This window comes from Lissotriton helveticus, chromosome 4_1 (assembly GCF_964261635.1).
Source record: "Lissotriton helveticus chromosome 4_1, aLisHel1.1, whole genome shotgun sequence".
Taxonomy (NCBI): domain Eukaryota; kingdom Metazoa; phylum Chordata; class Amphibia; order Caudata; family Salamandridae; genus Lissotriton; species Lissotriton helveticus.
The window spans coordinates 1137654305-1137667284 of NC_136063.1; the positions used below are offsets into that span (position 1 = coordinate 1137654305).

The 12980-nt window shown below is 42.2% G+C and overlaps 1 protein-coding gene across 1 annotated transcript in view; it reads right to left on the reverse strand.

Annotated features, from left to right (window-relative positions):
- LOC144829025 (maestro heat-like repeat-containing protein family member 1) overlaps positions 1–12980 on the reverse strand; it is a 58608-nt gene that overhangs the window by 7033 nt on the left and 38595 nt on the right. The window contains exons 14-15 of the mRNA XM_078687739.1: positions 12786–12905; positions 11354–11452 (exon numbers count right to left, since the gene is read on the reverse strand). Of these exons, the coding sequence (XP_078543865.1) occupies positions 11354–11452; positions 12786–12905 (219 nt within the window). The remainder of the gene's footprint in view (positions 1–11353; positions 11453–12785; positions 12906–12980) is intronic.

Sequence of the window (12980 nt, forward strand, 5' to 3'; positions counted from 1 at the left end):
CCCGAGACCTATGGGGCGTGGATCTTTTATTTTTCAAACTATACAGGTTCCTCTGATTATGAGGTAATTTTCCCACAACTTGTTGGTTTGTTCATTTTGCACCTTTTTTTACACTGATTTTTAACTTTCACGTCCTCTGGTCTGGGTGGGCCTTAGCGTGCCCATACCGCCGAGGTACACTCCCCATGGTCCTGACGAATGCCCAGTAAATCACACATCAAGGGCAGAAACATGTTGACCCCACTTTAAGTGGAAACAGCCAAAAAATTAACTTGGTAGTTTCCTAAACACATTGCTTTTAATATGTCAGATTGGCCACAGAATAAAGTTTTTATGTGAGACACAATCTGGACATTTTTAAACCCTTTTCACATTTACATAATCTTCACAACTAACCAGCTCCGCTGTAATCCTGGCGTTGTAGCACACCGGGGAGGCATTCAGCTTCTCCCGGTGGGCCCGATAATGAAGCTTGTCACCAACCAGGGTGGTGAGTGAGGGCTTCCTATACAAATCTAATAAGACTTGCATACTCATCTTCTCTCCTTTTGTGCTTCTATACATTTATTGATTTACACTCTTTCGTTGTTTGAAGCTTACTGGAAGTGGCCCAGATACTTGCAACATGGAATTTGGCGCATCTCCTGTCTGTGTGTAATAGAACCGGCGATCAACACTGTTGCTGGAGTTTCATTGCCACATCACATTTGAACCAGCACTTTGCCTCTAGAGATTAATGCATCGGACAGCGCATCTCCGCCACTGCAGCTTGGTGAGATCGAGGCATCCCCTCGACTGTGTGGCAGAGTCTGGTGAGGCACATCACTCAACACCTCTCGACTAAAGCACCCATCTTCCGAACTGACACATCGCCATCACTACGTGGAACAGATCGACTCATCTCACTGTTTGTGACCAGGAAAGGTAATTTGATCACTTGGTCCTGCATGGGACCTGTAGCTGGCCTGCCCTTCCACGCGGTCAGCCTGAACGTTGACTTTGACCCGGTCCAGCACGATGTAAAGTAACTTTTTTAATGCTACTTGCTTCTAAGCGTTTCACTGCATGTATTCCTTTAACATTTAATATCTCAACTTCTATACATTGGATTTTTGTCATTTTGGTCTTGTTTTGTTAGTATTTCTAAACGTGTATGGAGTCTTTTTGTGGGGTATTCTTTCTGTTGCTGTGTGTTTGTGTGTTGCACAAACACTTTACACATTGCCTCTTTATATAAGCCTCATTGCTCTGTGCCAAGCTACCAGAGGGTGAACACAGGTTATCTTTTAGTGTGGATCTAGCTTACCCTGACTAGGATTACTGCTTCTGCTTGGACAGGCTGCATTCTTTTGTCAACCAGAAACCCAATTTCTAACACATGAGACCCATAGGAAACCTGGGACAGGAATATGACCCCGTTGACACGCAAAATTAAGGGGAAATATGGTGAGATAGATCTCCCCCCGATCATAATGGAGTATAGAGCCAGTCAAGTCAAGAATAACTTTATTTCAACTCAGAGAACCATGAAAAGATTTACAAATTAATATGATTAAAATACAATACATACACAATTCATCATAAAAAGGTAAAATCTCTGTACAGATTGTACTCCTAAGGCTATCTGATCGCAATGGAGTCTCTTATGTAATTAGCTACTGCAATACAGATTTCAGCCGTAGCCAAAGACGGTAAGAAGTTAAAACCATCAATACGAGCAAGAGTGAGTATTTCTTAGTAATGGGAGCAGAAATCTAGTTCTCTCTGATTTATACAATGTGCAAAATAATACAAAGTCCATAGTTCTTTAAACTGAGACGTTATCACATGGGCAGAGCATAACCTTGTTTGATCACCCTCCTTGGCGAGGAAATGCCGGCAACAAAGTGCACAGTGCATAAACAGAACCTGGTTAGATAAAATCAGAACTGGAACTTATTAGAAATAAATAGATAACATTGTGCAGGGGCAGGAAGCAAACAGGGGACTCCAATATTGTCATGTTGGTAACTAATAAGCCTATTGCCCCTGGAGCAGTATGCCTCCTTGAAAACTCCTTTGACATTTAGAGGAATTCCTTCAGGGTTTTCAATAAAGTATTCCAGACCAATCTCATGGTAAATCCTCTCTAAATATTAAAACCATGGAACCTTTAAAACATTGTCTGATTTTTGGAAATCTTTAATAACATCACATGAAAGTATTAAATCCTCAGAGGTCCCTATCTTGGCCTATAGAAGAAAAGGGGCACTGCCTATACGGTCTTCTATAAATTCTAGTTAAGTTCTGTATGGCAAAAGAGGTAGGAACACTTTTTGGGAGCACCAGTAATCTTTTCATGAATTTATTTTCGATTCCTACAAACTGTTGGTTTTTAGCGTAGCCCCAAACCCCAGCTCCATACCTGGCAATAGAGAGACATTTGGCTATAAAGGGTAATTAGTTCCTTCACAGGCTTGTGCCCCAATGTATGGTTTAAATCTTTTATTAATTTTCAAACAGGAAAAAGGACAAGACCCCCAGCTCCCTAGGGACAATGCAATAAAGACAAAAAGTTGTCCCCAATTTAGAAGCAAAACGGAATAGTGCATCCATCACCCTACTTGTCTGCTGTGCCCTTATGGTTAAAAGAGGTTCCCATCTCAACAGTTTGCTAAAAAGATTGCCCAAGTATGAGAAGTTACTTACCTTTTCTGTGTAATGTGCTAAAACCTGACAGGCATCTAAGTATGTGTTTTTTCCGCTTTACTGCCATATCTTACTATGACTGTTGTACCGGAGTGACGACTGGGGAGTAGGGTTACTAACGCTTTTTCCACACCCATACCTTCCAACATAGCCCATAATTTATCTCGGTTGACAGTGTCAAAAGCACCAGATAGGTCCATGAAGGCCAGATGGACAGAACTCTTCAAGGACCTTCTGTGCTTATTAATGATTAAAGATGAATTAAGATATTGTTCAGTTGTACCCCGCCCTCTCCTAAAACCATATTGAGTATTGGACAGAATCCAATTTTCTGTTGCCCAATCTTTCAAGCGTGCAAGGAGGACTCTGCCCAAAACCTTATCTGTGGCATCTATCAACTAAATGGGCCTTTGGCATGCCAGGTCACGTTTTGCACCTTTCTTTAAAGATTGAGACCACTGTTGCTTCCTTCCATGATGAGGTTGTATAGCCCTCTTCAAAATGGTGGCATTGCCACAGCTGTTGTATGTTTTGCCACACTACCTCCAGAAAATCCTTACCCTTTGGTTTACAACCCTACAGTTCAACATCAATAGCTACAAGTAGGGAGGACCGGTGCCATGAATCTCTCATAAGGAATGCATTCAATCCTTTGTGATGGCGGACTAGGGGCAGTAGACATCAGACTATAATACTGGGCAGCTCAGCTCAGCTGCTGGCAGTTAATGACTGGATCTTTGGGGACCGGGGGACCCAGCCACGAAACTTAAGCAGACTCCCTTTACCGGGTAAGCACCAGAGTTTTGGCTGTATGGGGAGTTTCTCCTGCCCACTATTCCAGCCATTTTAGCCGTTCCAGCCATTCCATTGATTAACTGGAGGTTGCCTACTAGGAAGAAGCTGTTGTGCATGGGTACATGCCCAACGGAAACGGTAGGGCTGCTGGGCCCTGAGATAAATTTGGGATCTGTAAATAGGGAGACATCTGGCAGACATACCATATGATGTTCTACGACCAACTTGAAGCTAAAGAGGATTTACAGAGATCCCAGTTGTTTATTTACCTACTGTGCGGACATGCACTGGTTAGGCACACAGGCCACATAACAGCGCTCACAAGAGTACAGTCCATTAGAAATCTGACTCATGATGTTAACTATTGGTAGGAAAGGCAGATCTTGCTTATACAGAATTCTGGTGCTAAATGTCCCAGACCGGCTAAACAAATTGCAGGAAAGATATGAGTCAGACCTGAAGCCCTTGGATGATGACAAATGGATTAAGGTAAACAATGGCAGCCGAAAATGGGTAATATTGCCTCACCTGAGAATAGACCAGGTTAAAGAATATATTAAACCCCTGAGAGGCTATGAAGGATGGGGAGGGACAGCTGCCCTGAATATTTTCGTTATGGACAGACCAGAAGCTCCTTCATGCATGTGGTATGGATGATTCAGGTGTATTGGATCCTGCAATACCCTAACCTACAAAGGGTATGCCGATTTCTGATAGAACACAATCCCACGTTGGCTATCATGGAAGTATTTCTGGGATGGGATGGGTAAGGGGACAAAAACTGATGATTGGGACCAGTTGTGTTTTTGCTAAACGTCACAAAGCGGGCCATTGGAGATGCAGGCCCCCCACAATCTCAAAGTAGCCAAGAGGGATGGTATAACTGCTCTTTAGCTGCGGAAGCAGTGTACAGATCCAGAGGGTCACCACAAAAGTATGATAGAATCTGGGGACAAAGGAAAGTACAGCCCAAAACACCCGGAGCTGGCCACCCATAGGAGGTTTTTGGTGGAAAGTGCACAGTTGTCCATGGCACATATCCATCTATAGTGAACCGGATTGGTAACAGCAGACTTAACTGACATTTCCTTCATGGTATTCCAGAACTAAATGGGATGTTGTGCAAGGGGGGCATGGGATGGAGTGCTATGCAGTGATACAGTAGTGTGATCTTAAATGTGTTGAAAACTCAATAAAAAGAATTTTCAAAAAATAAAGAAATTACTATCCAGCTACAGGAAAACTCAACAAGAATTTCCTCTTGCGCAATAACTGCTCTTGAACCAGTGTGAAATTGCAGCAATGAAACTCAACCAATCTGTTCACTTCGATGTCAAAGCTGACCCTGCAGTTGTGCCAGCTGGACTTTTCCCCAACTTTTAATATTATTGACTGAAGTCCTACAACCTATCATGGGATTTTCAGGCTGTCAGAAATCCCTCAATACGGTGAGCTGTATGGCTACCAGGTCAGTGGAGTACATGCTTCCACTGCCCTGCCCAAATGGAGTTCATTATTTGATGGGCTGGCCCATCTATCAACACTCCAATATTTCTGAAGTTCAGATTATAGAAATATCTATGCATACATACATGCAATACCAGTGTAAAGTGTTAGAGTAACTAGCTAGAGCTGGGACTGCTGTTGTGACTGACATATTCTCAGACACCTTTCTTCCCGCTTTTTGGTGCTGTTGCATTTCTCTAAACTATTCATCTAATCTGAGCCTTTCATTGTCTTGCTTTTGTTAGCCACTGATCATCTTAATCACCATTGTCATACCCCCAGCCAATGAGCAGAGACCTTCACATATATTAGCTTGCATGATTTGACAATAGGTCTCGAATTTGCACGGGTTAGAGCTATAGACGTAAATGACAATGTCTTTTACTTATGTTTTTTGGTTTGGAGTGTAGTGGATGTATGTGGTGTCCAGTGGAATTATGTTGGTTGTATTCAAGTTGTTAGTTTTGAAATTGTGTGGAGTGGAAGTGTGTGGTGTATTTGTGTAGTGGAATTGCGGTGCATTGTGAATAGATAGGGGTGAGAGCTGCACAAAATAGATAGAAATGGATGATAGAGAGGGATAGGTAGTTTGTGCAGGAAATGGTGATTGAATTTGAGATAGAAGAGCAGAAAGAGTATGTGAGAAAGAAGGGGAGAGCAGGCCACAGATGCATAAACGGGAGCACATGTGTATGCGGAAAACACCTGAAGAATAAGAGGAGAGTGTGGGTTTGAGGGACAGAAATTTGAGATAGAGGAGCAGAAAGTGTATGTGAGAAAGAAGGGGAGAGGAGGCCATAGATGCATAAAGTGGGGGCACATATTTATGCAGGAAAGCAAAACAGTTAAAGAATAAGAGGAGAGTGTGGGTTTGAGGGACAGAAATTTGTGAAAAGGCATGGTATGGAAACTGTGCTTGAGAACTCAAGTGAACAGTATGAGAGAGGCAGGAAGAGTGCATGAGAGAGCGAGAGAGAGCAGTGAGAGAGAGTAAGAGAGAGAGAGATAGAGGTACAAGTGGAAGGGGCACCAATAATAGGGGGGGAGGCGAGAGGTGGACCAGTGAAGAGCGTGAGGAGGTACAGGAAGGTAGCGGATGTGAGCAGCCAGTATAGAGAGAAGACAGGGAGCGTGAGGGAGGGAGAGATCAGCGGTATTGTAAGATGAGAGGGGATACTGGGAGTCTGAAGGAGAGATGAGAGAGGCAGTGGGTGTGTAGGGAAGTGATGACAGGGTTGATGATAGTGCAAGGGAGTGAGTGATGTGTTAGATTGGAATTGTTTGTTGTGGAATTGTATGGCATGGTGTGAAGCTGTGTAGAGGAAATATGTGGCATCGTGTGCTCTGGAATATGTGGATATAACTGAAGAGTGATGATGGTAGCAGCAAATGGGAAGCCCATGGGCAGGCTAAAGCCCATCCAGTAGATGCAGCATGTCTCGGTTTGAGACAGCCCATATGCTCCGTCTAGAGCTGAGGCCTAAAAAACATGACTTTATCCAGCTGTGTGGTTTACCATCAGAGAGATACCAAATAGCGTGGCAATGCTTTGCCTGTACAAGGGCATATGTGTTCTCTTCCGTGTTCTCAGAGTGAGACAGAGAGCAAGATTGAATGAGCAAGCAGACATTGTAGTTTATGAATTGGTGGTAGCAGCATTCCCGACAAACAAAATGGCTGTGTGTGTTTTGACCACGGTGTGGGGGCAGTTGACTGATTTGTAGATGCAGAAAATATGGGTGTCACTAAATGTTCAATATGTCATCCTGCCCTTGGAAGAATGCCCACGAAGGTAATCCTAGAAAAATCACATGTACATGCAATTATGGTATAATCAATATAATAACAGAAACATATGTAACAGGATTCATTGGATCAGATAATGAGTGTAAAATGACTTTGACAGTTACCAAAATGTTTATTGTGTAGTACCTTACAGTTTGCCACTCATTTCCATACACATACTAACCGTTTGACCTACATTTACTTTCTGAGAAAAATACGCAATGCTCATGTTTTATTGACCAGGCAGTGCACGGAGTTGGAGGCCACTTCAGTGCGGGCCACACTTTGCAGGAAAAGGCCCTACCTGCAGAGCCCAGGTGGGCGGTGGAAAGGGACAATTAAATGCTCACATTTTCAATTCCACTGCAGTGTGAGGGGTGCAAGGCCAAAGGAGTAAGAATCATAGAATAATGAACAAGACTAGCCTCAAAAAAATTGAAACAAAGAGTCCAGCAATTTGCGGCAGCCCCGGCTGCCAGGGCGTGTTATATAAATTTCCAACATGATACGACTAATGCTGAATTACCATAAACATAAAAGTCTACCACAGTTGGCAGCTCATCATGCTCAGAAAGAAAAAAAAATAAATGTAGCAAGTTACTGTTTGTAGCATGCTTCATTAAATAAACCCTGGCCTACGACGAAAGGCCTATGCAGGGCTTCAAGTGGTATGAAAAAACTGGTGGGTCCCTCAAAGGGGCGTGGCAAGAAGATTACGGATGTGGCTTAAAACATGTAAGCAAAATATATGTGCTTCTGTATAGTGTGCCTCCCCACTAGTATTTTGGAGCTGCTGTCATTGCACCCAGATATATAATACAGCAAGTTACATGGCTGATACAACAAGCCCAGGTTGTCAGCTTTGTCAATGGTGTGTATTTCCATTCGCTATATCTGAGGGTGAACATTTCCATGCCCTTCTCAAATAATTTGCTTCCTTTTAAGTCTTTTCTCTCTCAATGGGGGATGGTTATCAAAGGGAGGATTTGAAAAGGTTAGTTTAAATAGGCCATCTTCTGTTTTTGCTGAGTTTAACGCAGGATATTCAAGTAAAGTCCTTGCCTTTCTCTCATAACTTTTTTTCCTGCACAACTTATTTTGAACAACCTTGGTGTTTAACAAAATATATGCTTCAATACCTCGATTACACACTCAAAGCATTTCTTCCTGCAGAACAGTTGTCACGTAAAAATATATGGTTTACATGTAAAGCCCTTTAGTGCCCTAGGGCCAAGTTTACACTATATAAACTGCCAGAAAAAAAAGAAAGAAAAAAGCATAACGTGACCTTGGTCTGGCCTGGCAAGTCATATGTCCTTTTGTGCAACAACAGCATGTAAGCATAATCGTTGCCTTAATTGCAGAAGTATACAAGCACATGAAGGGCAGAAACCTTCCCTAGTAGAGGACAATGACAGTTAATGTCATTTGTAGTGAACACTGTAATAATGTACTCTGCATTATATTGCTGTTCTGCAGAGTATGTTGCAATGGTAAAAGACCCATGCTTCCCTGTAGCAAGGAACTTCCCCTAAGCAGCGGGATCAGAGCAGACATTCCAGCAAAAAAAGAGGAATCAGACAAAACAGAGGTTTCTGCCTGGAGGGTGCGGGCAAAAATGGAGACCCCAATAAGGACACGTCCCGGCACTTGCTTTTTAGAACTGCTGGTGCACCAGCAAGACCCAGCCCACTTAAAGCCCTCGGCCTATGTGATATCTATTTGTGCCTGGGTTGTTAAAAACATTATCTGCAAGACGTGCGGCAATGCTATGAAACTACAAAAATGCAGTTACATGAGCTATAAATGAAAACATACATTATTATTATTCCGGTGTTCAGGCTGTTAAACATGAACATGTGCGCAGAGTCAGAAGGAGGAGAGCAGAAAGAAAGTATACGAGTAAACTGAATGTTTCTGCTGGGTGAGAACGAAACCTGCAGAGAAGACTGCAGCCCTATGCAGCGTGTACCCCATGTTTTCACATCTTGCTTGGTCCCATCTATGATCTTACTGCCAGGTCCTATAGGCAGGCTTGCTTCCAATGTGATCTGACTGAGCGCTCCTATTTGATTTTCACAACTTAGAAGCGGTGTTTTAGCCAACACAGCATTGGGCATTGTCAGAATTATGCTCTCACTACAGAAAAACAGCTTTTTAGACGACAGGCATTGTGCTGTTGAAATTCCAATTTATTTGCGATACCCCTTAGATCAATGAAGCAGCTGCCATAAAGGGGCACCTGCTGAACAACGGAAACACGAAAAACGGAAAACAAACCTGAGCCAATAATGTGTTGAGATAAAAGCACAAGATAACAATAAAAAAACAAGTATTTCCAAGATCAACGAGAGAGTGCGCCTGTAACCACCGTGCACAGTAGTTCTAACCAATGGAAAAAGTATTCCCAAAATGAGTACCTAAAATGGCCACTGTGTTAACAGATAAGTAATTGGCTGGTGCTTTCAGGGGGGTTCAATACAGGAAGAGGCATGATGTATTCATGCCACGGACGAATGGAGTGACGATTGGGGCAGCTAAAGGGAAGCCTATGGGCAGGCTGGTTAGAGCAGCGCACGCGCGCTGTCTAGAGCAAAGACCTATGAAGTAACCACTTTTGTAAGTTAAGAGCTTTGCCAGAAAGCGGATCTTTAACCAGTCGGAAAAAGTAATTTCATCCATCTAGTGACGACTTCATGCAGCTTCTGGGCACTGCTAAACTTCAAACGAAAACCTAAATTTCAGATATCGATCCATCACACTTAATATCATTTATAAACTTATACAGCTTATTTTTATTTTATTTAAAGGGTGCAGCTCATAGGTTTCATGCATTAACAAACACATATTTTGTCATAGCTATTGGCGCATTTATTGGAGTGCAGCTTCCACTTGCCCTGGTACGCAATGTACTGTGAAATAAGTGAGGGATGTGTAATGGCTGTTGGTTATGATAAAGTTTAAACACAATTCTTTTTCTGTGCTATACAATTGTGGTGGCACAGGCAACATAAATTATTCACTCAAAGTTGAATTATGGTGTCAAAGAACTTTTGGGCAGCACTACCTCGTGCACCTGTCTGCTCAAAAGAAACTTGTCCCCTGCCAGTGGTATTTACGTTAAAATTTAGAAATTAAATATAGAGGAAAAAAATACAAAAAGAAAAGTGGGAAACTGATATTTCAAATTTTAATGCTGTATAAGTATCTGAAAATGATTTTGTAGGATTTTATTCTTGTTGTAAGGTACACAAATCCAAAATCCTATGTCTAACCATAATGCTATCTCTATCACTTGCCCATTACTATTATGTACTATAACCGAAACCCAAACCCCCTAACACTAGGAAGATAATATACCCACCACTTTTCACAGACCTGAACCTAGTTTGTTCCAGCAAAGTATGCTGAACAAAATTCTTTACCCTAACCCTGTATCATGCCCATACTTCATCTCTAGCCATAAAGTTATCCCTAAGACTAACATTAATCAAGAACTGTTCCGTAACTGGCACAATATACGCAACCTGAAGTCAATATCTATCCTTTATGCTTACATTAACTCTACACCTAACTTTAATGTGTACCATTACCCTTACCCTAACTCTTATTCACACACACACACACACACACACACAAACACACACAACCTCAAAGGCGGCAGGAACGCCACGAAGAAAATGCCCTGAAAAACCAATGATCCAGTGAATATTGCCTTACCTGGCTGCCTAAATCAACCCTGGCCTCAGTGTCACCCAGCCCCCAAATACAATGATCCTCCCTGGCCTTGTCCTAGGCATAGGGGATATGTGTGGTTCTCTGCCCCTACAACGCAATCACACTGCCTTACCCATGTGTCAGGGTGGGTTGTTCACGTTGGCCTCATGAAGGCCCATCCTCAGACAGGAGAGGTAGTCCTTTAACACAACACACCAGTGCTGGTGCCGGTTGCCTCCTGGCCTGGGCCAGTCACCATTTCAGTAGGAGTTTAGAGCACAGGAAGCTGTGTGCTATAGAATATGGACTCAGCCGCATACCTTTCCTCAATGTAACTGTATTCTGTAGATACAGAGCCCAGCCTTTACCCAGGCCTGTTGTTTGATATCGAGTACCACTCCCCCCTTGAGTCCAGGGCCTGGTCTTAGACCTGGTCTTGTATTGAACACCCACATTCCTAAATGTAAGTTGTCTTGGAGGGTGGCATTTCCGTTGGTGCTCTGTTACTTCTGAAGTCATGAGTAAATCAAAGAAGAAAGTAAAGGTTGAATGACTTGTTTTTATGGTAAATTTAAGAAAGTGTTGCATTTGGTATCATAAGCCCCATCAAAATAAATTTTCTAAACAAATTTCTAAATTTCTTCAACAAATGTTATATACACATGAGGAATGGAAGCTGCACTGGCCATTTATTTGATACAGTTTTGTTTTCGGAATTGTAGACTGCCTACGTCTTTAGACATATTTTAGCTTTTCTTTCTCGTAAACCTTTATCTAATTGTAAAATACATTTAATAAATGTGAACCGCCGCTGCTGAGGAAAGTTTGAAATATGAGACAGAAAGAGATGCATGGTTCTTACCAGCTCAATATCAGAAAGATAACCCTTGTACGCTTCAAGTACCTGCCGGCATGCGAAAGGATGAACCTTGGCACATGTTTGGAAACCAATTACTATGCCCTGCAAATAAGGAAAGACAACTCACAGCCTCAGGGAGACAATAGACATTAACCAAACACAGGCATTTAGTACAAGAGATTTCATATTTGAAAGAAAGGATAAAGCTGGTTCTTGATTTCACATTCAGTGTTTACAGCTGGTATTGGTGAATGATTGTCAACTAGTTAAGCAAGGGAAACGGCCACTAAAACGCGGCTGTTTCCACGAATGCATTAACCACGCATGCATTACAACGCATGGTGGTTAACACGAAAGCCTTTACCACGCATACCTTTACTAAGAGGTAAGTAGTAAAGGCATATGTGGTAAAGGTTCAAAATAAAAAAGGGGGGCTTGGGGGGGTCTCCCCCCAAACAAAAACCTCACCTGAAACCACGTAAGAAAGTGCAGGAAATCGGCGTCGTTTAAGAGGAAACGGAAAGAAACTTTCGCTTCCTCTTAACGACGTACAACGTCACCACGCAAGAATTAGAGGAAAGGGTTATGCGTTGAAAAACCATTCCGTTGTAACGCATGCGTGGTAAAGGCATGCGTTGCAACGGAATGCGTTGTAAGAACATACAACCGAAAAGCAAATATATTCAGTGGCCTGAAAGCATGATTTAAGGATACCTTTATATAGCTATGCTGGAGGGCCTTTACCATGCTACTTAAAAAGCATCTTTGGACAATAAGATGAGAGTTTCGTCACTATTTGTTTTCTGTCACATTGTTCTCTCTGGTGTTTCACATAAAGGAACTGCAAGGGCAGTTCAATACACAAGCCTTCTTTACAACAAAGGAGTGCGATTTCTTTAGAAGCGGTGCTTATCCTTTTTTCCTCATGTCTACTGTTGTCTATTTTGAAGGCCTTTCTGAGAGAGTCCTTTCAAAGCCTTCACATAGCTTTATGTCTTTCACCACTTTATCTGCAACATTGATTAAACTTGATTTATCTTGTTCAAACACTGGCTTCTATCAAGAGAGATCACCCAAAGAGGCTCCTAACTATCCTTGATGAAATGCATTATTAGTCACCTGAAAAAAGGAGCTCTACATTTAGTTTCTGCTAACTTAGTCCTCATCTACTCTGTAGAGGGGTTTCACTCTACTATAATTTGGCTATGCACGGAGTACAAAATCACACTTTTGGGTGAGAGGAAGTACTGAGTGAGGAATGTTTCACCGGTCATCAATAATTTACCATCAAGCTCTATGAATGAAGTTACAAACCTACACAATGTACATCCAGATGCTCCACAGCCCATATGACTACCTTCTCAACTTGTTTTTGTTGTGGTCGTACAGGGAAATAAATCTATGATAAATCGTAAGAAATGCACTTGATACTTACTGCATGGTAAGGCGTTGCGATGAACCTAGTAGATTCGAACATGCTTCGAAGGAAGGGTAAAATCAGTGCAGTATCATCACAGCTGGCCATGCACTTACCAAGGCACTGGAAAATAAAACCCTAATGTGGGAGTGAATTAAAGACAGTCTGAGTTAAGAATAAACAGCATCTCCTGCTCACTCTATGAAAGTCTTA